At 43.9% G+C, this 27,388-nt stretch overlaps 3 protein-coding genes across 11 annotated transcripts in view; 1 reads left to right on the forward strand and 2 right to left on the reverse strand.

The window, feature by feature from the left end:
- Window positions 1-119: 119 nt before the first annotated feature.
- UQCRH (ubiquinol-cytochrome c reductase hinge protein) lies at window positions 120-10,398 on the reverse strand. Of its 6 annotated transcripts, none has more exons than XM_070468213.1 (6): window positions 10,272-10,379; window positions 8,430-8,536; window positions 3,710-3,736; window positions 3,089-3,236; window positions 2,833-2,978; window positions 120-332 (listed from the first exon to the last, which is right to left on the reverse strand). In XM_070468213.1, the coding sequence occupies exons 2-6, from the start codon at window positions 8,481-8,483 to the stop codon at window positions 300-302; spliced, it is 408 nt and encodes a 135-aa protein (XP_070324314.1). In that variant the 5' UTR covers window positions 8,484-8,536; window positions 10,272-10,379; the 3' UTR covers window positions 120-299. The 6 variants fall into 6 exon arrangements, with proteins under 6 accessions (XP_070324314.1, XP_070324315.1, XP_070324318.1 ...); XM_070468214.1 differs by lacking the exon at window positions 10,272-10,379 and adding an exon at window positions 8,805-8,828; XM_070468217.1 differs by lacking the exon at window positions 3,089-3,236 and having other exon boundaries at window positions 10,272-10,398.
- On the forward strand, window positions 8,892-27,061 carry LRRC41 (leucine rich repeat containing 41). 3 transcript variants are annotated; one of them, XM_020877150.2, is made up of 10 exons: window positions 8,892-9,125; window positions 12,945-13,031; window positions 13,817-13,887; window positions 19,893-21,039; window positions 23,760-24,020; window positions 24,963-25,127; window positions 25,218-25,316; window positions 25,866-25,988; window positions 26,211-26,286; window positions 26,383-27,061. In XM_020877150.2, the coding sequence occupies exons 1-10, from the start codon at window positions 8,927-8,929 to the stop codon at window positions 26,600-26,602; spliced, it is 2,448 nt and encodes an 815-aa protein (XP_020732809.2). In that variant the 5' UTR covers window positions 8,892-8,926; the 3' UTR covers window positions 26,603-27,061. The 3 variants fall into 3 exon arrangements, with proteins under 3 accessions (XP_020732809.2, XP_020732811.2, XP_070324311.1); XM_020877152.2 differs by lacking the exon at window positions 8,892-9,125 and adding an exon at window positions 9,204-9,318; XM_070468210.1 differs by lacking the exon at window positions 8,892-9,125 and adding an exon at window positions 9,380-10,104.
- Window positions 15,147-27,388, reverse strand: part of RAD54L (RAD54 like) — a 38,924-nt gene continuing 26,682 nt past the window's right edge. The window contains exons 18-19 of one of the 2 annotated variants that reach the window (XM_020877153.2): window positions 27,163-27,388; window positions 15,147-23,600 (exon numbers count right to left, since the gene is read on the reverse strand). In XM_020877153.2, the coding sequence (XP_020732812.1) occupies window positions 27,175-27,388 (214 nt within the window). In that variant the 3' untranslated portion in view covers window positions 15,147-23,600; window positions 27,163-27,174. Of the gene's footprint in view, window positions 23,601-26,984 lie in introns of those variants that run through there. The other variant, XM_020877154.2, reaches the window with a different exon arrangement.

Consider the following 27,388-nt stretch of genomic DNA (forward strand, 5'->3'; position numbering starts at 1 on the left):
AAAATTTTAAAGGTCCTTATTATTGCTAGGTAATGAGTACATGGGGGTCGATGATTATTCTATCTATCCTCATGCTTAAAATGTTTAAATTAAAAAAAAAAAAAGACAGAAGGCAAGACTGCTGATCATTGGACTTTATTAAGATGAAATCACTGATAATTACACAGAAATTACTTGCCTAAGCCAAAATCCTTGAGTTTCACATGAACTTAGTTACACAAATAAACATCATGTTCAAAACCATGAGGAAATATCCCAATGCCCAGGTGATGAAGGCTGGGTTGAACAAATCTGCACACTTATTTCAAGCTGTTAAACAGTTTATGGGCCACCTAGATGGGGGAAAGAAAAGGATGTCATCAACTGGCATGTTTAATGTCATGAATTAGAAGGCTCTTCATAACCTGGAGCAGCACTGCCTCTTCCCTAACCACTCACCTTCTCACACTCTTCTTGAGCCCTAATGAACTCCCCTCAATTACTGGAATACTTTCTTCTTAACTGGGAATCTCTTTCCCACTTCTTCATCTTTTAATTTTCCTTTAAAACCTAAATTACATATTTAGGTTTTAACAAGCTCCTGTCCTTCCTGTCTTTCCCAAATAAACGTATGACTCCCCATCACAGTGCTTACTAATTCAACAAATATTTATAAAACATCTACTATATGCCAGATACCATTCTAGACTCTGAGTCACTACGGTAAACAAGACACTATCTGTGTCCTATAGAACTTAAGAAGACAATGAGAGAAATATACGTATAACTTCTGGTAGTGATAAATGCTATGAGGAAAATAAAATGGTGGGGGAAAGGAACAGCAACTTTATTTTTTTTTGGGGGGGGGGACAGCAACTTTAAATAGAAGGTTCAGTAAAGGGCATCCCAAGGTTCTACCCAAAATATTTACCAATTTACTAACCATTCTGCCTCCTGTGCTGGCTTATAACTCAGTGAAGGGAACCATGCCCATCCCATTCCCTGATCTTAACCCAGTTTTGACTCAAGGAGTATTTAAATAACATTCACCATTTTAATAATTTTAAGCAATTCATTTGTATGGCCTTAAGTAATTCACACTGTTCTACAACCATCAACCTCCAGAACTTTTCCATTTTCCCAAACTAAAACTCTATACCCATTAAATAAAGGCAACTACCATTCAATTTTCTATCTCAATGAATTGGACTACTCTAGGTTCCTCATATAAGTAGAAAATTTGTTCTTTTGTGTTTGACTGATTTCACTTAGCATGTTTTCAAGGTTCACCTATGCTGTAGCATGTATCAGTTTCCTTCCATTTTAAGGCTCAATAATATTCCATTGTATGTACATACCACACTTTGTTTATCCACCCCACCAACAGACATGTTTTTTGAGTAACGTACTTATTTCTTTTTATTGCCAAATAATATTCCTCTATATGGATACATCAAGTTTTATTTATCAGCTAATGGATATTTATATTGTTTCCAACTGTGCTATGAGTATTTGTGTACAAATTTATGTAGAGATGTTTTCATTTGTCTTGGGTGTACACCTAGGAGTAGAATTGCTGGGTCATATGTTAACTCTTAAGTTTAACCTTTTGAAGAACTGCCAGACCTTTCAATAAGGCTGTACCAATACACATTCCCATAGGCAGTGTATATGAGGTTTCTAGTTTCTCCACATCACCAACACTTATTTCTTAAGATATAGAAAGCAGTATATAAGTATTTTGTATATAAGTTTTCCCTCTTTCCACTAAAGTCACGTTGAAAAAAGAGCTGTATGAATAATTATAAACTAGAGAATGGAAAAAATATGAATATACATCAATGGAAAGGAATATAATGCTCCTTCAAATGTGTTATGTTATTATGATTTCATTTTGTTTAAGAATGTTAGCTTGTATAAGAAAACATGTTAGACAGTATGACTTCAGTTGGGTTTTTGTTCTTATTAAAAAAAAAAAAAAAAAAAAACTCCAGGGAATTCCTTGGCAGTGGGTCCAGTGGTTGGTTAGAATTCCATGCTTCTACTGCAGCACGCACAGGATCAATCCTTGGTCAGGAAACCCTGCAAAATGTGCAGCATGGCATGGCCAAACAAAATTTTCTTTAACTGTCAGAATGTGTTTATAGGAGCTGTGTACAAATATGTGTGATGTGCATTTGTGTGTTTGCACTGTATATTATAGAATTAAAATACCTAAATTGGGATTGCTGAAGCATAAATTATGATAGTGGAGGTCATTAACTATTTTGTGGGGAATTATTTACCGACTCCCTTTACCCATTTCTCCCCATACTTTTTTTATTATAGCCATCCTGAGATGTGAAGGGATATCTCATTGTGGTTTTGATTTGCATTTCCCTGAGAGCTAATGGTGTTAGGCATCTTTTCATATGCTTATTAGCCACCCAATTTAAACATAAACAATCATATCAAACTTTGCCTACCCTGTACTTTATTAAAATACCTTACTGTTACATATGTAAGGGAGTCAAAAACAAGTTTAAAAAAAAAAAAAAACTTTTGTACCAACTATTATGTATAAGACACACTGGAGGATATATATTAAAGAATAGCCTTTTGTACTTAAAATACAGAATCCAGTATCCCTACTGCTTAGCAGTGTAAACTGGAACATCGTATCTCTTTTCTGAGCCTCAGTTTTTTATCTGTAAAATGGGAATATCTATCTTCAGTGAATCAGAGGATTATGTAAGATAATATATGTAAAATGCTCAGCATTGTCCTGCTCCTAGGATGGAAAGAAAGGTGGTCATCACCAAGTCTTCCCTGGCCACTATAAGCTTTCCCCTTCCGGACTTTAGGCTGACTTACACAGTGGTCCCTTGCATGCAAGAAGTCAAAGAGCTCCTCTGTGCAGTCCTCCTCTGTCTGTGACCTGGAGGATACACGCTGATCACAGAGCTCTAGCCGCTCCCGAGCCTTCACACATTTCTCCAGCTGCTCGCACTGCTCTCTCACTGTTGTTAGAGGATCCTCGGAGAGAAACACACAAAATGGGGATTTCGGGAGACCCACAAACCACATGCATTAATACAACCACCAAACCAAGGTGCTGCCTCTGAATTACCGTGCAGAAGGCCAGCTAGCAGAGCCACACTGCCGCCAGAAAGAGCAGAATGGGGTCTCCCATTTAATTCTGATGCTAAGTAGTAGGGGAAAGTTTCACATTCCTGCCTTCCAGGGTTGCCAGTATGCACTGAAAGCCTCAGTCCTATCTGAAAAACAAGGTGATACAGGAAACCTGGCCAAATTTGAAGGACATCTAGAAGAGGCCCGCCTTGTTTATTATCACATCATTTTGGGATATATAATGTCTGAATTTTAATTCCCCTCACTGGACAACTGGCCTATGCACCCCAGCCGACCACCTAGAAAGGCCATGTTAACATGGAGAAGGATCATTTAAGATTCCTTCTAGAATTCCTTATTAGACCACAAAGAGCACATGGTTGAGTACCAGGCCTTCAAGTTGCTACTGTGCTCTCTGATACCATGACTGTAGAAGCCCCAAACCCAGAAAAGACTCAGCTTCCCAGGACCACATGCCACAAACACTGAACAGGAGTATTAAAGGATTTTTCCACTCCCATTCTCTCCAAGGTGTTGAGTATCCTTAAAATGCCCTTAGTTTCATGAAACTCAAAACTTTCTTCTACTGAGATGGTTCCAAACCTGAGACAGCTCTTACCACTAATTCCTCTTCCTCTTCTTCCTCCTACAAAATGAAAACAAAATTAATGTCAGCAGCAATTTTATGACATATATATTCACAATCATACTGATGTTGTAATTACTCAGGATAGACAGTATTAATCATGTTTTAAAATTTTCTGTATTTTATGGTGTTTTAACACTTTAGGAGCCTTGCTAATCCTGGAGACAGCCCCTCCCAGGGCTGCCTAATTTCTAGAGTTGGCAAACAACTTGTTGCCAGGGGGCACACATTTCAAAGAAACCAATCCAAAACCCTTCTTACCATCTACCTTTATATAACTTTCCTACACTAAACCAATTATTGCCCCTGTACTAATCACATCAGGTTAAGTACCAAACAAAAAGAGACTAGCCCAAAGTCGACAGCCTATTAAATTATCCAGGCTTAAACTTGCCAGTATGTCAAGGCTGGATATTGTCACTCTGCTTATTTAACTTATATGCAGCATACACTATACAAAATGCCAGGCTGGATGAAGCACAAGCTGGAATCAAGACTATGAGGAGAAATATCAATAACCTCAGATATGCAAATGACACCACCCTTATGGCAGAAAGTGAAGAGGAACTAAAAAGCCTCTTGAGGAAGGTGAAAGAGGAGAGAGAAAGTTGGCTTAAAACTCAGCATTCAAAAACGGAAGATCATGGCATCCAGTCCCATCACTTCATGGCAAATAGATGGGGAAACAATGGAACCAGTGACAGATTTTATTCTCCTGGGCTCCAAAATCAATGAAGATGGTGACTGCAGCCATGAAATTAAAAGACGCTTACTCTTTGAAGAAAAGCTATGACAAACCTAGACAGCGCATTAAGAAGCAGAGATCTTAATTTGCTATATAGTCAAAGCTATAGTTTTTCCAATAGTCATGTATGGATGTGAGAGTTAGACCATAAGGAAGGCTGAGAGCCAAAGAATTGTTGCTTTTGAACTGTGGTGTTGGAGAAACTGTTTAGAGTCCCTTGGACTGCAAGGAAACAGACTGCAAGGAGATCAAACCAGTCAATCCTAAAGGAAATCAAGCCTGAATATTCATTGGAAGGGCTGATGCTAAAGCTGATGTTCCAATACTTTGGGCACCTGATGGGAAGAAGCGACCCATTGGAAAAGACCCTGATACTGGGAAAGATTGAAGGCAAGAGAAAGGGACGACAGAGGACAAGATGGCATCACCAACTCAATGGATATGAGTTTGAGCAAGCTCGGGAAGACGGTGAAGAACAAGGAAGCCTGGCATGCTGCAGTCCAAGGGGTTGCAAAGAGTCGGACACGACTGAGTGACTGAACAACAACAAAACTTGCCAGAACATGCCTATCCTGCCTCACCTAGTCCTTCTTCTGCTCCTGATTGGTTCTGGCACCTCCCCATGTGGCCCTGGGTGGTATGGCCTGCCCTCTTCTCTTGGGAACTATAGTCAGTCAGTCCAGTCGCTATATATAACTATATATAGTCAGAAACTATAGTAATAAACTTCATTCAAAAACAGCTGTCCTATCTTGGTTATGCTTTGAAGAAGGGTAATAGACATCATACTAGACAGGGTCACTGATATAAACAACTTTACAGGTTATACAATTTAAATAATTTTAAAATAAATTATAAAGTAGTCTAAATTAAAAAAAAAAAAAAGTTGTCTCCATGCTTGTAACCTTACCCTACCTGATTAAAACAAGTCCTGAATGGCTGATTCATGTCAATGTATGACAAAAACCACTACAATACTGTAAAGTAATTAGCCTCCAACTAATAAAAATAAATGGAAAAAAAATAAAACAAGTCCTGAGTATATTTAAAGAAGAACACAGAATCTCATGTTCATTAGCAACAAACTTGTGTGTACAATGCTCTAAAAGTTTATGCACTTTGTATCTGTAATGATTTGATTAATTATAATAGACCCTTAAGGGGCTCCCAGTTTAGTAATAACAAGCACTAATCAAACATTTTCTGATATAGAGTCCAGCTGTCACAGTAAAATTGCCATATCAATTTTAATGTATAGATTTTGCAAATACTATGCTATATGTAATACCTAACTGTATCTATAATGTCTGTCATATATTTATGCTCATTAAACATTTTAATTATAGGGAAAAAAAAAAGATTCAGGGACTTCCCTGGTGGTCCAGTGGTTAAGAACACACCTTGTAATGCAGGGGATCCAGGTTCACCCCCTGATTGAGGAAATAAGATCCCACATGGCTCAAGGTCAACTAAGCCCACCTGCCGCAACTACTGCACCTGCGTGCTCTGGAACCCACATGCAATGACTATCCCATAATGCAGCAACTAAGACCCAATGCAACCAAAGTAATCAGTCATTCAAGTTGTCAACTGTTCATATGGAATCAGCATGTGTATGTGTGTTAGCTGCTTAGTCGTGTTCAACTCTTTGCGATCCCATGGACTATAGCCTGCCTGGCTCCTCTGTCCAGGGAATTCTCCAGGCAAGAACAGTGGAGTGGGTTGCCATTTCCTTCTCCAGGGGATCTTCCTGACCCAGGGATCGAACTCGGATCTCTTGCATTGCAGGCAGATTCTTTACCATCTGAGCTACAGGAAAGTCCCCAACTTAAATATATTTTCTTCTAAATTCTGAGACATACCAGTAGTACCAGAAATAGCTAAATTTAATCCTGACATTCCCAAACCAAGTTAGGTAGAAAGCTAACATTTTTTTCCTATGTACTGAATTTGAATTGGGTAAATGAAAATAGCCAAACCTAAACTCTCCTTTAGCCAGAATTTAAAGATAATTTCTGTCACTGCTTTTTGGCTTGCTTAACTTTCAGGACTCTAAGTACACTATCAATATATAAGTGCACCAAAGCTCTACACAATTCCACTCACAAGCTTAAAAACATCAGGCCCTACCTATTATTTCAACCTCAGTTTCTTTTCTTCCAAGGGGTATGGGGGAAAAAAAATATCTTTGAGAGGAAGAGCAGTCTTGAATCTGTGGCATAGTAGTGCCTGATCAGTAACTCAACCTGTCAAAAGTAAAGCATTTGCCCACTGGTGCATGTACATGTCCACGTTTGCAGGAAGGGAAAGAAAAGGTATATATAGAGAAAAAAAAAATAGTTCAACAATCCCTCACTGTGTTTTCAAAACTTTGTACAATCTGCCCCATTCTCTACCATGATCTTTAGGGAAGGGACCAAAGCTTATGAAAACTGGGAGTGAGGGACAGGGCAGGTTTCACTGTAATCCAGGCTGCTTATTCTCAAATTAACAAAGGTGTCTTCTAAATGTGAAGTTATTACTTAGGATGTACAAGTCTAGTTTTCCATTAAACAATATTTCTTAACCTTGCTCTTAAAAAAAAAAATTCATCCTGAAAACAGTTATTCAAAAAAACTGAAATCCCATTCTGCCTGAGTTAGAAATCAGAAATCAATATCCTAGAAGCAAGACCTTTATATCCTTTCCCTATTAGCAGTGTTACTACACTGATTATTTTATTGATCATTTTTGATAACTTTGTGTCAAAAGTATCATGGTATATTTTGAGAAAACAAATCCAAATACAAGTCTGAATATGGACTACTTCAGGTAAACTTCATATCCATGATAAAAACCAAGGTCACACTAAATAAAAAGATTCAACCTGTAAGATGTATAGGTTCTTCATAACCTCAGATTTTTTCATTATAAAACTGACTACTTGTTTACTTTGTTTTCTCATCTACTGCTGTGATGAGCCCTACTGAACTTTCTGGTATACTTCCAGTTGAACCTCCTGAGACTGGCTCCATTTCTTTTTTGTCCTTTTTCTGAAAATAAGACTAGAAAAAATTATGGGATAAACTAGTTCCCAATTATTCTTAACCCATAAACCCAGAACAACTGCAGGGAAGTGACCAAAGAACAAAAGATAGGAAATGTGATGGGAAACAAAACTAGCTGGCTTCTGTAAAACCATGTAACACTGTGGCTAAGCCTTGTCTGGAACCACGCTGTTTGAGTTCAATTCCTGGCTCCGTGATTTATTAGCTGTGTGTCCTCAGATTAGATATTTAACCTCTCTATGCTTGTTTCCTCATGTAAAATGGCAATACTATGACTACCTAATACCTCACAGGGCTATTATGTGGCTTAAATGAATTAGTACATATAAAGCACTTGGAATCGTAAGCAGCCAATAAATGATTAGTATTAAACTGGCATTCTCAGTCTGAGAAAGAGCTCCCTCTCTCATCACAGAATTATTCCGCACATCCCCACACTCACTGTCCCCAAAGACACTTTTCCCTTCCCCCCACCCAAGGAAAACGAAATCACATTTTCACAGAAACTAGCCTAAGGCCTGATGCCCGGAAATATACCAGGATCCCTGACCCGAGCTGAGGCAGCTTGCTCCCCAAATTCGTCAAACTAGAGGCTCTGAACAGCTGATTGACTAAAAACATAAGCAGGCCTCATTTTTACAAAACTTTAGTCCACAAAACATTTTTGTTCTCGTTAAACCTTCATCTCATTCACAGAAGGGAAAGCCGAAGCCCAGAGAAAGCCTACTCACCTACTTGCCCAAGGTCACCCGACGAACTATGGGGAAAGGTACGGGGAACCAGCTCTCCCAACCCTGCAAACTCTACTGGGAAACGGGGGCCCAGAGGGTCCCGTGCTTTGGCGGGTCAGGTCCTGAGCCTCAGGGCTGTGAAAGGAGGTCGAGTCGCCCGAGAGTCTTACCTCCTTGGGATCTCCGGACCCGGTCAGCATCCTTTGCTCGTCCTCTAGCCCCATGTCCGGCTGCAGTTCTGGACTCAACACAAGCAGCAACAGCGGCACCTATTCCACTTGAGGATCAAAAAGGACTTGTAAGGGTCACTCAGCGGATATCCGGCGATCTGGCCGGAAGTGCGGCAGACTAGTCGTAGGGGCGAACACACGCTCCGATTGGCATGTACTACAGTCCAGAGGCAGGGGGCAGGGAGAGCTGGTATTTGCACCAGAGAAGGATTTGGTAAGGAATATCCCCTTAGCCACACTATGCCCAAATATGTTGACCTTGGGGAATATTTGAGTTATTGATTTCTAAGAAACTTGGGAAGTATGCATAAATACTTGATATTCTTTTAACGCAGTTCCCAGTCTTCCCCACATCGTCGATGGAACCGTCCTAACTGCTGACCTTCTCAAGATGGCAGCCCGAGACCGCTACTCACGGACTCGCGCACCTCCCCAAGATGGCGGCGCCCGAGGCCTGGCGCGCCCGGAGTTGCTGGTTCTGTGAGGTAGCGGCAGCAACGACCATGGAGGCCACGTCCCGGGAGGCGGCGCCAGCGAAGAGCTCGGCCTCGGGCCCCAGCGCTCCCCCCGCCCTGTTCGAGCTGTGCGGGCGGGCGGTGAGCGCCCATATGGGGGTTCTGGAAAGCGGGGTGTGGGGTAAGTCGCGGGATGAGGGGCTACCACTGGCAACGAACGGAGGCGGCCCAGCGGCCGGGGGGCGCGGGGGGCGAGGCCAGGAGGCCTGGGGCAAGGCCCAGCTCTGGGCACTGGAAGTCAGACCTTCGGGTCGGAGCAAGAATTCTGTGACTGGCAGGACTGGCCAGAGTAAAGACGGAGACCAAACTGCCAGGTGGACCCGCACCGCGGCCCGGCTGGGGGGCTCGGGGGGCGAGGCCAGGAGGCCCAGTCTGGGGTGAAGCGGGCAGAGCCCGGGCGACAAGAGGCAGGACTGACTAGCCGGGCCTTGGTCACCGAAGTGACACTCGGACTGGGTCGGGCTGCAGAATATCGGATGCCGAACGGACGGGCAGGGATGGCACTGCTACTTGGGGGCGGGGGCCGAGGCCTGGAGGCCCGGCCTAAGGCCAGGAGGCCAGGCCGGGGCAACCTAGCCAGACGGACGGCGCGCGGCCTCCGCTGTCTGCCTGACAGACCGTGGGGGCCGGGACTCTGGAGGCCAAGCCGCTGGGCGAGGGCAGCCAGCGGACTGGAGAGTGAGGGGATGGGGCTGCGGGAGAGGCCGAAAGTCTCGGGGCGCCGAGGCCTTTCTGACGGCCCGGGGCTGAAAGGAGCGAACTGACTGACGGCCAGGGCGTCGGGTGCCAAACTGAGTGAGCGACTGACTGACGGGCAGGGCCCGGAGCGCCGGAGGCCGCTCGGATTGGCCGGAACGGCGAGGAAGGGCCAGAGAGCGGGTGAAGGGAGGCCCGGAGCGGGTCGGCAATCGACTGAGGCGCGAATGACGGACAGGCGGGAAGGGCCACGGAAGCCCCAGGCGCGGCGAGGGCCTGGGGAACCCGAACTGGGAGGGGGCGCGGCGCCGCTTGAAGGCCTGGGTCTGGGTGGAGTGAAAGAAGGCCCGGGGCCTGAGAGAGGCCGGGACCGCGAGGCCCGGCCTGGGTTGAGGGCGCCTAGGGTGAGTAGCAGAGGCGGGTGGCCGGGGGCCCTGGGATGAGGGCCTGGGACGTGAGTCAACTGTCTGGGGGGCCTGGCAGTACAGCGGCGGCGGGGCAAGCCGAGTAACGGAGGAGGGAGGCCTGCAGGCGGATGGGCGCGAGGAGGCCGGGCCTTGGGGTGGCTTACTGCTGGTAGCATCCAGGCATCTGCGGAGGAAAACGCGGGTGGACGACCTGGGCACCGATAGTGAGTGTGAAAGAGAGGAAAGTGAGAGCTCTGGGGTAGGCCTGCCTGCCTGGGCCGAGGAGGCCTTGGGCCTGACAGACTGCTGGTGCGAGGGGGTGGGGCCGGAGGCCTGGGCTGAAGTTGGGTGAGGAGATCCCAGGCCAGGCCAGGCCAGGCCAGGCCGAGCCGAAGGCCCCGGGACGGGGGAGGGGATGGCAAGAGAGGAGGCCCTAGGCCCTGGCGGTGAGAGGGTCTACTGTAGGCCTCAGCGGGTGTGGTGGTGTCTTTGCCTGGAGGAAGGCCTGAGGAAGGCCTCCCATAAGGTCAGGAGTCAGGGCTCATTCCTGGGATGGGGGATTTGGATTACACCCTGAAGAGGCCAATGTGGAGAAAAGACCCTGAAGTTTGGGGAGCTGGACCTTCAGGAATAAGCCCCAAAGCTGTGGAGTGGTTAAGGAGGTTCAAGGATGTAGGAAGGCCTTTGGTGAAGTGGGGGTGGGGCACCCTTCCTAAAGAAGCCCAAATGTCTTGTCTGGTGAGGGAAGACTTAGCAGTCCTCAGGCCTGGTGAGGGGGAGAGGATTGTGGAGGCCCTGGACCAACAACTAAAAAGAATAGGGTCAGGCTGACCGGAGGAATGGGAGAAAAGTCCCAGTGGAGCTGGGCAGGAGACAGAAAAGTCCTGGGGAATTTGGAAGAAGATACAGTGGATCTGGCTGTGTCAGCCCAGAGCTTCTAGAATGCTAAACCTGACTAAGAGGGACTAGGACTGAGGGTGAAGTTCCCAAGTTGGGACAGCAAAGCATTAAAGATATGAGATAGAAAGAAGCAAGAGACTCAGGTTCGATCTCTGGGTCGGGTAGATCCCCTGGTGGAGAAAATGGCAACCCACTCCAGTATTCTTGTCTGGAAAATTCTGTGGACAGAGGACCTTGGTGGGCTACAGTCCATGGGGTTGCAGAGTTGGACACAACTGACATACACACACAGAAAGAAGTAAGGAAGAGCCTGGCTTAGGAAGATGAGGAAAGGTAGAGAAGAGTTTGTGAATAATAGGGATGAGAATCTCTGTGAAAGAGGATGGCTATGCAGAGAGAAGCATATTGGAGGCACAGAGGAGGAAGAGCTCCCATGGGCCTTGCCCAGGTGGACAGTCACACAGAAACAGCTGAATCAAGTTAGGCCTCTTAGAAGGGTGAAGTAAGAGGCCTGCTAGCAGTGCTATTTTGGAGCAAGGTCTCAGTGTGGGCTAACAGCCAAGAAAGCCTTCCTGGAAGTAGTGCACTAGCATTTCTTTGTGTAGGGAGAGAGAAGGCGAAAATGAGTAGAGGCAGCAGGAAAGGATATAATGAGGAATAGAATAGGTATGTTACACCTTGAATGCCAGTATATGGAACTTGCACTTTATCTTGAATGCAGTAGAAAGATTTCATTAGTATATTAGCATACAGAATTAATACTTTTCTTCAGAGGGTACACTGAGTACCTACTATGTACAAAGAATTATACTAAGCTGGATATCAGGATTCAGTTACTGCACAAGTAAGGATAAAAGATCCTGGGATGTAAGTTTTAAAAGAATTTCCTTAGGTATCAAGATCTTGAAACTTTTTCTTGGCAGGACAGAGAAACTTTTGACAAAATAGGAATAATAATAGCTAAAGTTTTGTGAAATTATGGCCAGGTACAGTCTTCAAGTCTGGTCTCTTCGAGTCTACAAGTATGGTCTTCTTTAATTTTCACAACCATCTTAAGAGGTAGTTATTATTATCTCCATTTTAAAATTAAGGAAATTGAGGCTCAAAGACATTAATTTGTCCATGAATTCATAATTAACTAAGTGATGCAATCAGGATTTCACCCAGTTTTGTCCAATTCTAGAGACTATACCATTTAGCCACAATATTGTAATGCCTCTCAGATCTAGGGAAGTTAGCAGGAACGAGTTTTGTTTTTAAGATATATTGAATTAAGAGTATAGAACCTAATTATTTCTATTCTTCATAGGAAAGTGCTAGTTCAGGGTACAATGGGAGCCCAAAGGATGGAAGTGGCCAGTCTGGAAGAGTGAGAAGGGAATTCAGGAAAGGCTTAGTAAAGGGCATGTGATACATGAAAGATGAGTAGTTGATATGCTGAAAATGGCAAGAACATTCCTGGTGGAGAGAACAGCATAACAAAGGCAGAAAGCAGGGAGATAGATAAATGAAAAAAGGTAGTTTAGTATGACTGAAGTATAGGGGGCAAAGCAGGGAGCTGGAGAAGTTAGTAGGGCTCATATTATAAAGGACTTTTTTTAATCACACATATTCAATAGGACCTTTTAAATGCAGAATGGTTCATTATGCTTGGGCAGATTATGCTTGGGCAGAAGTGAACTGCCAGCTCCTAAATGAGCCCATCTGCTTGCTTTGTGGGATTATCTCACCCTTGAAGATGTGCATGCCTCTGAAATTCCCGCTGTGAACTAAGTGTCTGAAGATACGTGGACCAGAGTTTGATTTAGACTTAGGTTAGCTTCTAAAGGTTCTACTTGTCAAATGAGAAGTCTGTCTTTCTGTTTTCCTTTCCAATAGAATAAATAATGCTTGCAACCCTGGGAGAAAAAAGTAAATTTTGTGTTTGGTTTTTGTAGCCCTCCCAGGCCCAATACTTCAAAGCATCTTACCTCTGCTCAATATATATTACTTGGAGAGGATTGAGGAAACTGCCCTCAAGAAAGGTGAGTGTTTTTCTGTCTCTTTCTCAGTGATTGTAAGCAAGGCACCATAATGTTCTTCAGGTAAATATGACACTTGATACCTGCATAGAACTTCATGCTTTTCAAAAAGTACCCTCACATCTATTTTCCTATCTAATTTCTCAATGTCCTGTGAAACACAAAACAAGTATCTGACCCCCATTATACTAATAAAAATGAAACCACAGGCACACCACAATTAAGAGCAAAGCCAGGTAGAACACAGATCTTTTGTTTTGGGCTTTTTTGGTCTTACCTCATGGCTTGAGGGATCTTAGTTTCCCAACAAGAGATTGAACTCAGGCCCTGGCAGTGAAAGCACCAAGTCCTAACCACTGGACTGCCAGGGAATTCCCGAGCCCAGATCTTTTGAAATTTTAGTTTTTCTGTTTTATCAGACTACCTCCTAAGCTCCTTGTTTAATACATGTTAACAGCTATCATTCATCCTTGTCTCAAGCACTGTCTTAGGCTGTCTATCTGGAGAAACTTATTTAATATTTTCATCAATTCTGCAAAATCATTATTAACTGCATTTTGTAGATAATGAAACTGAGGTACAGAAAAATTAAGTAACTTGCTCAAGGTCACACAGCTAGACTATGGTTTGCTGATATTTAAACCCAAACAGTCTGTCTTTAGAGCCAGTGCTCTTTACCTGTCTGCCGTATTTCTCCTGTGAACCTAGAAAAGGACATTAAAAGGCTGATGTACTTCAGTCATGGAGACCAAGGAGCAGCCAAGTAAATGGGATGTTTCTCTCTACAGGTCTCTCCACTCAGGCCATTTGGCGCCGACTATGGGATGAGCTGATGAAGACAAGGCCTTCCAGTTTGGAAGTAAGTTAAGGCACCAGGTAGAACTCTGGCCTGACTTTGCATGGTGAAAGCAGGAATAGCACACAAACACAAGCTGGGTACCGGTAAAGTGCAGGGGCAGGCATGGAATGAATTTGAGAAGGGGGCTCCAATGGCTTGTCACAAAGTTCTTTCCTGTTAAACATTTGTCACTGACTTGCTTGTTCACCATGTTTGCAGGTGACATAAAACAGGGAAAGATAGTGATCATGTTGGACGGCAGAACCTGGATTCAGGTCTTGATAGGGCTGGAACAATGGTCAAACCTAACAGGATGAAATTGAACAGAATAAACTTAACTCTTGAGTCTAGAAAATTCCAATTTCATGACCTCAGGGTAGTGGGTGGAGGAGTCTGGCTTAGCAGCAGCTAGTATTAAAAAGATTAAGGGGGTTTAGTCTACAGTGTGCTGAAGCCACTCATATAATGACTGTATCCTGAACTGTGTGAACTAATGTAACTATAATGTAGACTGAAGGACACAGGGGATGATAAACCTGCTTGACTCTGCAGTGGTCAGGCTATCCCTGGAGTATGGAGAAAGAAGTCAAAGCCACATCATGTGAGTCACATTTGGAAGACTGGAGATGTTTTTCCTGAAAAAGAGAAGACTTGAGCAGTATGAACTGTCTTGAAATATCTGAAAGAGGGATTAATAGGTTTGTTCTGGGTGGAAGCTAAAGGAAGACAAACTTTTGCTAAGCTGAATGTAGAATTTTTAAACTGTGAGCTTATTGGTGATGAAACAAGCTAATTCCAGAAGTAACAAGCTTCCCATCACTAAGTGTTTAATAGGGTCTAGATAACCACCTGACCCAAGGGTATTATAAAAGAAATTCAGCATTGTTGGAGATGTTGGACAAGATGACTTTTAGGACTCCTCTTAGCCCTAAGATTCTATTATTCATTGGTTCAGATATAACTCACCAGAGCTCTCATCTCTTGCTGCTGCATAATCAGTTGACAGGACAGACTAAGTTCAATAAATATTTACTCCAGCTTACCACATACCATGTCTTATGCTAAATATTTTAAGTATAGACATAATCCCTAGTCTTGAGAAACTATCAGTTTACTGGGGAAATCTACAAACAAATACATCATGTATGGCAGGGCAAGTCGTATGACTGAGTGTAGCAAGGAGGTTAAAGGAAAAGAGAACAAGAAAGTCTTCTTAGGAAGTAATCATTTGAATTGGGCGATACATGGTGAATGAGGCCAAATGACAAGATAACACGCTCTTATCAGGAACTGCAGATTTATTTTGTAAGTATACACTAGGTTCAGTAACATTCAGCTCCATATCCTTTAGCTTCCCACTTCCAGATCTAGTTGCAGTCCCTGGAGTTCAGCACAGACACTGAGGCCCAGTGAAATTATCAGGCATATGTACAGGATTTAGGCCTTAAGAGGAAGAGAAGTGGACACAAGAATGTTAGAGAATGGAAATAGCTTTCTGCAGTCTTTAAAGAAATATGACTCACTTTGTCACAGTGTTTCCCAAGTAGTATGGTTGACTAGGAAGTGATGGAGATTGTAATATCTTTCTCTGAGAAAGCTTTTTCCACCATTATCTCAAGCTTCCTGGAAAGAAATATCTGTTTGTTAGCTGTTTCCTTGTCTCAGTATTTCAGAATATTTAGGAAGCCCCAGGCCTGATGGCCTCACAGTCACCTACATAAAGGTCTTAACTTGGAACATATCCATTCCAGAGGGTGTCATCTTCCACTTCCCACTTTTGCATAACAGTAACCTTCACTTCATAATCAAACAGTTGAGTGACTGTATAGTTCTAGGCACTATACTGGGTTCTAAGTATACAGTGGTGAGCAAGATAGACATAGCCCTACTATAAAGCAATAATATTTCAAACTGTGTAGTACTAGTATTTGTGTATATTAAGAGATTTGTAGAATAAGAGAGAGATTCTGGAAACAAAGCAATGAGGAAATAAAGGATTATTCAATAAATTGTTCTCTAGTAACTGGTTAACCATTTGGAAAAAATAAAGTTAACAGTCTTGTTTGGCAGAAACCAACACAATTCTGTAAAGCAATTGTCCTTCAATTAAAAGATAAATTTAAAATGTAAAAAAAAAAAGAGCTTCACTTTACAGTATACTCAATTTCTATATAAGATTACTTTGTAAAAAGTAAAAGCACAAAACAATTTTTAAAAATAAAGGTGACTGGTTATCTAGTCTCAGGGTAGAGAGTACTAGTAAATGGGTAGAACAAAATAAATATATATATATATATATATATATATAGAGAGAGAGAGAGAGAGAGAGACACATTTGGCCACATAAAATGCCAACACTATAAACACAATTTAGTGAAAGATTCTGCAGGCCAAGAATACTGGAGTGGGTTGCCATTTCCTTCTCCAGAACATCTTCCCAACCCAGGGATGGAACCCAGGTCTTTGCAGGCAGATTCTTTATCGGTCTGAGCCACCAGGGAAGCCCAAACACAATTTAAAAGGTGCATAAACTAGGAAATTATGAATGTTTGCACCAATATTTGCAAAATAAAAGGATACAGAATAAGACAAAGGCAAACAGTAAAATAAAATGAATAAAGATTTGGATAAGTCACAAAGTATACAAAAATTTCCAATAAAGTAAAAAAATGTTCAATTTCATTAATAATAAAAAATGGGAAAGTAAAATTATACCTCTTTAAAAGATAATTCCAGGGGTGGGCAGAACTTGCGTTTTTAATATGTTATTGGTGGGAGCAGAAATACTAAAACTTTCTTGGTGGGTAATCTGGTGATAACTGTCAAGAGTCTTTTAAAAAATGCTCAAATTCTTCAACTAAAATTATATTTTATGGTATATAAAAACTGAGATACTCATGATTTATTTCCAGATGTTCATTATAGCAAAGTTTAATATAAAAAGTTATAAACAATTTAAATATTCAATAATATAGAAATTATTAAACATAGTACATTCATATTTTCAAAATATTAATAAAGTCATTTTAGAAATAGTTAAGTACATAGTGGTAAAAATGTTTAATGACGTGGTAGTATAATCTTTTTTTTTTTTTTAAAGCCCAGAATTCGAAAATGTTCAGAATTGTCTCAGTGTTACAAACACAAATACCTATGGCTTGTCACATATACACTCCAAAAAGTTTGTTTACACATGATTTTTTATTTGCTTCCATAAACTATTCCTGTTATCAGAAAAACAATGGACAGTATAGTTTGAGTATGGCTCTAAAAGTTTAATACAAGAAAATATTTAGCTCTCCCTGGTTTGTACACACATTTCTTCCTGACCAGTACCTGAGCTACCAGCCCATTGTGGATGGGCTAAGGATTAGTTGTGTTGGTAAGCAAATGCCACTTCACCTTTTTGATGACGTGTGACAGTGAGTTGCTATCTACTTATGCATTAATTCATCAAAAAGGACCCATTGATAGTCATCAGCTAATTTTACACATTTGATTTTCATAATTCTATCATGTAGGTATAGTTATCTTCCTGTTTATATATGATGAAACAAACAGGAAAAGTGATTTGCCTGAAGTTTCAGTCTGTGAATGGCAGACCTATCCAGTTGTGGCAGCCAGGCTCTGGAGCACATGCTCTTAATCACATTGTCATGTTGCTTTCACTGGTTATCACAGGCCTGAGGTGTTCCAATTTCAAGTATTCTCTCCCATTGTCTTCATGAACCAATAAAATGTCTGAAAAACCCAAGTATTTAGTTATCTAAAGTTCATATTACACATGCCTTATAGTTGGAAACTTACACCTTGATTTTCACATTTGTCCGTTATCTTAGACCCAGATCTCATAGTAACCCATCTACTTCACTTGTGAAGTTGAAACCTTGCTAGGATTACCTGCAAGTTATCTTTCAAGACTGTGTGGGCCAGCAAATATGTGAAAAATGTGTTGAGTGAGGATGGATTGAAGGACTCAGGAATACATTCTTTACTTCCATTAAGGCTAAGTAGAGATTTGGATGCCAGATATTTTTTTCCTGCTCCCCTCGTGCCCCCACACTGCTGCTAAGGGGTCTTTCTTATTGCTGCCATCCAGTTAGCTCAAACATGAAGTCAATCCTGATTATTACAGCACTCTCAGGCAACAGCTCAAGCAAAGGGAATGACACTTTTGCCTGAGAATAGGAGCCTAGCTCCTGACAAGAACCTCTTTTGAGGGTCAATCTGGTAGGAGGAATGCATGGAGGTAGGGTAGAAGCCAAAAGAAGTGTCTTATTTTTAGATTTGAGGAACCTCAGGCCCCTACTACCTTTGCTTCAGGCTGAATAAGCACCCTGCTTAACAGGCTTTGCCTCCATGAAGTCCATTTCCCATGTAGAGTAATTATCATTAACAGTAAAGTTACATTTTGTATTATAAACTGTAAAAGTTTATAAAGTGCTTTAATTTACACTTACACTGTCTCATTTGATCTCTACAACAAACCTGTGAAGGTGATATCCACATTTTACAAATGAAGAGGTTCGAAGAGGTTGAGTATGCGGCAGAGCTGGCACTTTTGTCATCAGACTTTCTATGCACCTTAGGAGAGAATGGGGATTTAGAGAAGTATTTGCCTTTTGAGGTTGGCAGGTCCTTTTGAGGTAGGTAGTAGTTTCTAATCTGTTATATACATCAGAATCATCTGGGGAGAGATTTGAAAATAAAGATGCTTGGATCTTACCTCAGATGTAATCCCCAAGTCTGGGTACATGGCATATGAATTTTGGAGAAAAAGTCCACAGTAAGTTTGATGTATTCCAAAGGTTAAAAATCACTTGTGTTCAGAGTTCTCCTAAATGTATCAGAATAGCCTGGTGAAACCTCCTATCCATCTAGGTATTGCCTTGGAGAAAACTAAGACTTGGTCCCTCCTCTCCAGGAATTTCTAATCTGGTTGGGATGAGACATGATGTACACAGGCAGAGTGACAACACCATGAGACATATTTACCATTGTTACCATTACCAAAAGACATGAATAGTCGAGTATGAGTTCCAAAAGAAGTAGGAGGTGGAGTAGTAAGGGGGGGCAGTCAGTGAGATCTACAACCTTAGGGAGAAATGAACAGCCTCAAAGAGCAAAATGTTGATAGGTCCTTTCAGGGAGTCTGTTTGACCAGGCAGTGGAGACCATTTCTGGCAGATGTAGGAAAGGACAAAGGCAGGTTTGGGTCCGTGAGGTGACCAGTTTTGCCAAAGCAGAGCTTTCATGAGCAAGTGAGAGATACAGCTTCTCAGGTAGGCAGAGGCCATATTGTGGACAGCTTTCCCTGCCAGGCTTTTGAGGAACTTCAAATGTGCTGCTGCCCTGATGCCCTTGGCAGTGGGGTTCAATAGGGGTATTGGAGAATAGTATAATCAGAGTTATTTTTGATTACAAAGATTAACCCAATGGACTTGTGCAAAAGTTTGGGAAGGGAAACAAGGAGAGCAATCAGGAAGCTAATGAAGTACCAGGTGTTAGGTAATAAGGGGCTGAACAAAGGTGGCAATGATAAGAATGAAAAGGTAGGATCAGATGCTAAAAACAAATGTGAAACAACTTACAGAAGTATTTCACTTGAGAGACATTTTGGCAAAATTGTCTCTGGAACCAAATTTCCTTGTTTCAGGTTTTGTTTTTTGCTGCACCACACAGCTTGTGGAATTCTTACTTCCCAACCAGGGATTGAACCTGGGCCACTAGCAGTGAAAGCTCAGAGTCCTAACCACTGAACCGCCAAGGAATTCCCTCCTGGGTTTCAAATCTTAATCCTACAGCTTAATTATGTAACCACAGGCAATAACATTTGTGTCTTGTTTTTCTTACCTATAAATTGGATCTAATAGTAATATATACCTCAAAGATGTGATTAAATGAACTTGCATGTTATTTAGAACATTACCTGGCTTAGTAAATAGCTAGCTATTGGAAGAAAGGAAACTGGATCCTATGGGTAGCACTTAGTATCACAGCTGTCTGGAATGTTCTTTGCTTTTCAGAGCGTGACCTGTTGGCGAGCCAAGTTTATGGAGGCCTTTTTTTCCCATGTTCTACGTGGGACCATTGATGTGTCTTCTGACAGGCGTCTTTGTGACCAGCGCTTCTCACCTCTCCTGCATAGTTCCCGCCACGTCCGGCAGCTCACCATCTGCAACATGCTGCAGGGTGCAACTGAGCTGGTGGCCGAGCCCAACCGCAGGGTTCTGGAGACCCTGGCCAGTTCCCTGCACACCCTTAAGTTCCGCCACTTGCTGTTCTCCGATGTGGCTGCTCAGCAGTCACTTAGGCAGCTGTTACATCAGCTTATTCACCATGGGGCTGTCAACCAGGTGTCACTGTACTCCTGGCCTGTGCCCGAGTCAGCCCTTTTCATTCTTATCCTCACCATGAGTGCTGGCTTCTGGCAGCCAGGCCCTGGTGGTCCGCCCTGCCGCCTCTGTGGAGAGGCCTCCCGAGGCCGGGCCCCATCCCGAGATGAAGGGTCCCTTTTGCTGGGCTCACGCCGGCCTCGCCGAGATGCTGCTGAGCGATGTGCTGCAGCTCTGATGGCCTCCCGGCGTAAGAGTGAAGCCAAGCAGACGGCCAGAGCTTCACCTGCCACTCGGGTAACACGCCGGAGCACACAGGAGAGCCTGACAGCAGGCGGCACAGACTCTAATAAGAGGGAGCCACTCCCTCCAGCCGCCTCCCATGAGGCTCCTGGCACCAGACGCCCACCCTCTGCTCCAGCTACCACCTCCTCTGCCTCTGCTTCTTCTTCCACATCCTCATCTAAACGGGCTCCAGCCAGCTCAGCCCCACAGCCTAAACCCCTAAAGCGTTTTAAGCGAGCTGCAGGGAAGAAGGGTGCTCGCACCCGTCAGGGGTGTGGCGCAGAATCTGAAGACCTGTATGACTTTGTTTTCATTGTGGCGGGTGAGAAAGAGGATGGGGAAGAGATGGAGATTGGGGAAGTGGCTTGTGGAGCTTTGGATGGATCAGATCCCAGCTGCCTGGGGCTTCCAGCATTGGAAGCCTCCCAACGATTCCGCAGCATTTCCACCTTGGAGCTTTTCACAGTTCCACTCTCCACAGAGGCGGCTCTGACACTGTGCCACCTGCTGAGCTCCTGGGTGTCTCTGGAGAGCCTCACACTCTCCTATAATGGTGAGTGCCCTGGAGGGCTGAGATTTGGTCTCCCAGCAGCACCAGCTGTGCCCAACCCTGTTGGGGGGAAGAGGGGCTATGATCAGGAAGCCAGAGGAGTGGCCCTACCCACCTCAGGGAGGAGACTTAGTGGCAGACTCAGTGCTACTATGGCTTGATCTAGTTGGAAGCAGGGGTTCCTGAGGAGCAGTGAGAATCTTAAGAGTCTACTTTAGATATAGTAGGCTAACCAAGGGCAGGTGGGAAAATATAACATATAGGCCCAAGGAGAGGGCTGAGATTGGATCTTACCTATCATATCAAAGGAGCTGTACAAAAAGGTGTGGGACACTTTTTTTTTTTAAAGATCAGACCAGCAACCTAACAGTCCTCAGTTCTTGCCCACCTTGTTGTGCCCAGCTAGCCAAACTTCAGTTCTTACTAAACCCAGGAATCTGCCCGTTGCTGAATGCTGCTGAAGTCACACAATTGCAGATTGGTGCACTATATACATTCCTGGTCATCAAGCTCATATGAACCCTGTTTGCAATGTTAGCTCCATTCCTACTCCCAAATCCTTTCCTCTTTTCCTTTCCTAGCAAAACTCACCTGCTTCAGAGAAAATAGAAGCCATCACACATGAACTCCTTCAACTTGTTAACCAACCTATAAACTTATGCATTTGCACTCTTTTCATCACAATGGGATAAATGGCTGTCCTGTCTAAGGCTAATTCATCTGCTTGTGCTCCAGATCCATACACTCACCTCCCTAGGAAAGCTTGTTTTTCAAATGCCTTAATAAGAACTTTTATATACTGCCTATTACATGCCTGGCATACTTTAAATATTCTTTATTAACTGGTTTAATCCTTACAGTTGTGAAGCTTACAAGGGTCACTTTACAGTGACTTGCCCAGGATAAGTCAAACCCAGGTAACTTGGCTCCAGGATTCATGCTTTTAAAGCACTAACCACTTAATGCTGCCTCTCTTCTCTGGATCAGGTATCCACCAAAAACTACCACCATACCTCCTCCATATGTTCTACTTATGAACTACTGTCCTATTCTCTCCTGACCTTCACAGACAACCTTAAGAGTCATCTGTGCTTTCTTCTACTCACAGCCACTTCAGGCTTGCTTACACTCCCTCTACTGCATTGTGACCAAGGTTATCCATGTTGCTAAGTCCAGTATATACTTTCTAGTCCTCATATTCTTGATTCTGCATTTTCTTCTTCATGTAAGTCTCACTTCTACTACCTCAAAATTTCCTGACTTTTTCTCCCTTTCTGGACAGTATTTGCTTTAATATTCAGAGTTTCTCAAAGCTCTCCCACTTTACGTGTTTCCTGGACAATTTTGTCCATTTCCTTGATTTCAAAGGCCAACCATAGTGAAGACACCTCCATTTTGACATTAGCACATATCTTAACTCCAGACCAGTTTTTCCATCTGACAACTAGGAATCACAGTATTTATAAAACACATTCCCCAAGCTGAACGGATCCTCTTCCTTCTGTTCTCAGTGACATCACAGATGATTCAGTTGCCCAAAAGAAACCTGGATTCTTACTCCACATAAAGATACATCTCTTACTCCACATATATTAAAGATACAAGTTGTATCTTTATAACCTCTCAGAATCACTTATCTCCACATCTGATTCACATCATTACTTCTCACCTGGATTCATCATTTCAGCAGTTCCTCCATACTCACCATAGTTGTTTATGCCACAATCCAAGTAATTTCAATGTGCAAATCGGTCATTCATTCATCTAAAAACTCAGTGGCTTCTTGTCACCTACTTAAGTTTTACTTACAGGGTCATTCATGTTCTTACCCCTGCTCACCTCTATAGTTGAATACTTCCCTCCCTTATACTTCATATACCAGCCACATTGAGAATTTTTCAGTTCTTAGAACCTGCTGCTTTCTCCTTCAGGTCTTGATATATGCCAAGTTCACTCTGCCAGTCACTCTTCTTCTGCCTTTTAGCCTCTTTTATGTTTAGGACCTTCCTGGAAAGTCTTTACTGATGTAAGCTAGCCTGGGTGTTAAGTACCCATCCTTTTATTTTTTCACAGTACTCTATTTCCCCAGTTCCCATCACATGCTTTTGTTAGCAGGTAGGAACAAGATCTGCTGCTCATGACTTGTCTAGCAAAAAAAAAAAACAACGGTTTTACCAAGGGCTAGTTAAGGTTTAGTTAAATGACTCAACAGGAGACTGCTCAGTCCAGAGATAAAGGTGTAGCTTCCACAGAATTACTTGCTTTGTGGCATTAATTACCCTAACCTTTCTTGATCCTACTCCCTTCTGTGGGATATAGTTTTCTGCCCCATTCCTACCCAATGACGCTTTTAAAGTATTCCCTATTGGATCATTGTCATTCTCCAGCTTAGTTTTAGATGTTACCCATGACCTACAAAAAGTCCAGAGGTCTCTGCTGTTTCCTAGGCCCATCATTCAGCTAGCAGCCACAAGCTGCCACACATTCTATCATGTTTTGTGACTCTGGCCTGACTGATGCTTGAGGGCATGACTCAGTAGAGTAGACACCAGTCGGCTGGTTACCTGAGGAAAAAGCAAGACAATGGATGAATAATCGAGAATCACTGAAAATAATCTTATCTGAAGATTTGATAGTTTAATCAATAGAAATATCTAAAGTTGCCTCTGAATGTTATCCCTGATGTAACTCCCACGATTGATCTAATGTCTTTCCTGCCATAGGCCTGGGCTCTAATATCTTCCGTCTGCTGGACAGCCTGCGGGCCCTGTCAGGCCAGGCTGGATGCCGCCTCCGTGCCCTGCATCTCAGTGACCTGTTCTCACCATTGCCCATCCTGGAGCTGACACGTGCCATTGTGCGAGCCCTGCCCCTGCTGCGGGTCCTCTCTATCCGTGTGGACCACCCCAGCCAGAGGGACAACCCAGCTGTGCCTGGGAATGCAGGGCCCCCTAGCAACATAATTGGGGATGAGGAGATACCAGGTGAAGCATTCATTGTGTGTGTATATTTCCTCACAAATGTGCAGGTGTATTTGTTTGGGCCAGGCAAAACATTTCTAATCCAGGCCTCTAAACCACCACATTCCTGGCTTATCTATAATCTGTTCCCTTTAGAGCCTGCTGGTTCAGCTGGTCAAGAATCCTCCTGCAATGTAGGAGACCTGGGTTTGATCCCTGGGTTGGGAAGATCCCCTGGAGAAGCGAAGGCTACCCACTCCAGTATTCTGGCCTGGAGAATTCCATGGACTGTAGAGTCCATGGGGTCACAAAGACCTGGACACGACTGAGTGAATTTCAGTTTTAAAGATAACCATGGGTTGGACAGATCTCAGACCAACACTAGCCTAATAGGGAGTCACTGGCACATCCACTCCAGAAAGGGGTCTGAACCAAGAACCGAACTGACCAAACTGATGGGTCCCCATGCTATATGTTCCCTTAGTTCCTATGTGTTTCATATTCTACCATTTTGCATGTGCTAAGTCACTTCAGTTGTGTCTGATTCTTTGTGACTCCCATGGACTGCAGCCTACCAGGCTCCTGTGTCCATGGGATTCTCCAGGCAAAAATACTGGAGTAGGTAGCCATTTCCTTCTCCAGGGGATTTTCCCAATTCTGGGATCAAACCCACGTCTCTTATGTCTCCTGTATTGCCAGGCAGGTTCTCTACCACTAGTGCCACTTGAGCCCACCATTCTGCATACTCTTATTATTCTTGTGTCTGAGTAGTCTTGGATTAAAAGCACTGTTATAACGGGCAAGGACTAAACTGTGTATTAGCATACTGCCCAGCATATATAGGTACTCAAGGACAAGTAGATGAATAAATGATTTTTCAGTGAATCCCTTAAGGACAGGATGAGACCTGCAATGGGAGTGAAGTAGATACAACCAGCTGGAATCTTCTCTTCCTACCATATCCAGAAAACTGCCTGGAACAGCTGGAGATGGGATTTCCACGGGGAGCCCAGCCAGCCCCACTGCTTTGCTCTGTACTGAAGGCCTCAGGTTCTCTGCAGCAACTGTCCCTGGATAGTGCCACCTTTGCATCTCCCCAAGATTTTGGGCTTGTGTTGCAGACACTCAAAGGTATGATCCAGCTAGAATGATAAAGGGAAGAATAGAAGGGGACTTTGTTCTTTGGGAAAGCTAAGGTCCATGAACTTTCTCCCAATCCAGAGTACAACCTAACCCTAAAGAGGCTGAGCTTCCACGACATGAATCTGGCTGACTGTCAGAGTGAGGTGCTCTTTTTGCTACAGAATCTGACTCTTCAAGGTAAGTTCTTCATCTAGAACCCAGAGACTCATTGGTCCTCACTGCAGAATTGCCACAGTCTCACTGAGTCAACAAGCCACTGTTCTGTTCTTAGTCTTACATCCTCATAACTATAAAATTATAGAACCTGCATCACCTTCCTTGTAGAAGGTCCCCAACCTAACCCTTCTTAAACTAAACATGGGAAATTATTCACTTGTAGAGTACCTCACCTAAAAGTTTTCTTACCTTCCACTAGCTGACAGAAATGATGGTGGTGGGAAGGGATAAATGTATTATCAGGCCCCCCTCATAGACTTGTCACTAATGTCCACCCTTGCATAAAAGGAAGTGAATGGAGAACTGTCCCATCTAGAGAGTCTCCCCATAGGCTCAGTTTCTGGTTTGAATCCTGACTTAGTTGCAACCTTGCTTGAGGGTTTGGACAAATTATTTTCTTCTTCTGGGACTCTATAAAATGCTTATAACCCTTTTTACGGCCCTGGGGGCAGGTGGGGCAGCACCAGTCCTCAGGCTGCCACCAGAACTTATTCCAATTTTTCTTTACAGAGATTACCTTCTCCTTCTGCCGTCTGTTTGAGAAGCGCCCAGCCCAATTTCTGCCCGAGATGGTTGCTGCTATGAAGGGCAACTCCACACTGAAGGGCCTCCGGCTGCCAGGGAACCGCCTGGGTGGGGACAGGGCCCTGAGGAGGGAGGGGGAAGGAGCCAGTCCTCTGACCTAGAAACTCAGTGGGTGAAGGCACAGACCTCTCCACTGGGAAGACAGAAGTTGGGATATAGTTGTGCTGGGGCTTTAGGAGGCTGAGCTTCTCTCCAGCCAGAATTGGGTTGGGATACCTTTATTTCCTATTCTGGGGTAAAGGTGATGAGCATTTCTCCCCATCTCCTCAGGGAATGCTGGCCTACTGGCCCTGGCAGATGTTTTCTCAGAAGATTCATCCTCCTCTCTTTGTCAGCTGGATATCAGGTACCCGTGGGAGTGGGGAATGACAAGGGATAAAACTGCAGGGACACAGACTGGGGATTAATTGATTCCTGGGTTTCTGTTCCTTACCCCTACCAGTTCCAACTGCATCAAGCCAGATGGGCTTCTGGAGTTCGCCAAGCGGCTGGAGCGCTGGGGCCGTGGGGCCTTTGGTCACCTGCGCCTCTTCCAGAACTGGCTGGACCAGGATGCAGTCACAGCCAGGGAAGCCATCCGGCGGCTCCGGGCCACCTGCCATGTGGTTAGCGACTCATGGGACTCATCCCAAGCCTTCGCAGATTATGTCAGCACCATGTGATGGGCCCATGCCTCATAGGCCCATGCTCAGTACCATCAGCTTGCAGGGGCTGAGGCATGGGCTGCCCAGAACTCCCAACCACCAATTCTGTCTCTTTCTGCTACCTTTTTTCTCTTTTTTCCTTTTTCCCTTGCACTGAGGTCCTGGAGGCCTTGATGGGGCCCAGCAAAGGCATTCCCACACCTGGGATTCCCACACCCAGTACCCTGGGCCAGGAGGTTTCAGTGGTCATCAGTCACTGAGGACAGCCCCCATCCCCTTCCCTGCCCCAGGGTTCCTGCTTTCCTTTCTCAAGCAGGTACCCAGGCTTTAGTGACGTATAGGAGTGCCCATTACCAGGCCTCTCCTCTGCTGGGCTTACCATGCTGCTTCCAGGCCTCAGTCCCTTTCATACTTTTATTCCTTTCTTTTTTTTAACCAAAAAGTTTTTCTTATAAAATAAATTTTGGGCAAACATCATGCAGCCCTTCTTGATTTTTCTCTCAGAGAACAAAATTCAACAGTGCCCTATTGGACAGGGAGTCCCCTCTCCCCATCTCTTTCCTCTAACAGCTACACACCAGACCAGCTGGTTAAAGGTGGAGGCCCCGCTGCTCCTCATGGGAACGCTGGTGGAAGACAAAGGTGATGGCAGTGGAGGCAGCATCCCAAGCAGCCTGGAGTACCTCATCCTTGAGCCCCCGCTTATCAGTGCTGTGGTTCCACTGAGCCAGATCTGAGGTGCAGTCAGAACCATCAGGGGGTGGCCAGACCTGGTGGTTGTTGACACAGCGGCGGCAGCGCAAC

This window comes from Odocoileus virginianus, chromosome 5 (genome assembly GCF_023699985.2).
Source record: "Odocoileus virginianus isolate 20LAN1187 ecotype Illinois chromosome 5, Ovbor_1.2, whole genome shotgun sequence".
Taxonomy (NCBI): Eukaryota; Metazoa; Chordata; class Mammalia; order Artiodactyla; family Cervidae; genus Odocoileus; species Odocoileus virginianus.

Bases quoted from the DNA above. Each gene is read 5' to 3' on its own strand.
- UQCRH (XM_070468213.1), bottom strand. From the start codon at position 8,483: ATGGGGCTAGAGGACGAGCAAAGGATGCTGACCGGGTCCGGAGATCCC. The intron at 3,737-8,429 runs GTAAGACTCTCG...TTCATTTTGTAG, and splicing joins GGTCCGGAGATCCCAAGGAG to GAGGAAGAAGAGGAAGAGGA. The intron at 3,237-3,709 runs GTAAGAGCTGTC...CTTGTTTTTCAG, and splicing joins AAGAGGAAGAGGAATTAGTG to ATAGGACTGAGGCTTTCAGT.
- LRRC41 (XM_020877150.2), top strand. From the start codon at position 8,927: ATGGCGGCGCCCGAGGCCTGGCGCGCCCGGAGTTGCTGGTTCTGTGAG. The intron at 21,040-23,759 runs GTGAGTGCCCTG...TTCCTGCCATAG, and splicing joins CCTCACACTCTCCTATAATG to GCCTGGGCTCTAATATCTTC. The intron at 25,128-25,217 runs GTATGATCCAGC...CTCCCAATCCAG, and splicing joins TGTGTTGCAGACACTCAAAG to AGTACAACCTAACCCTAAAG.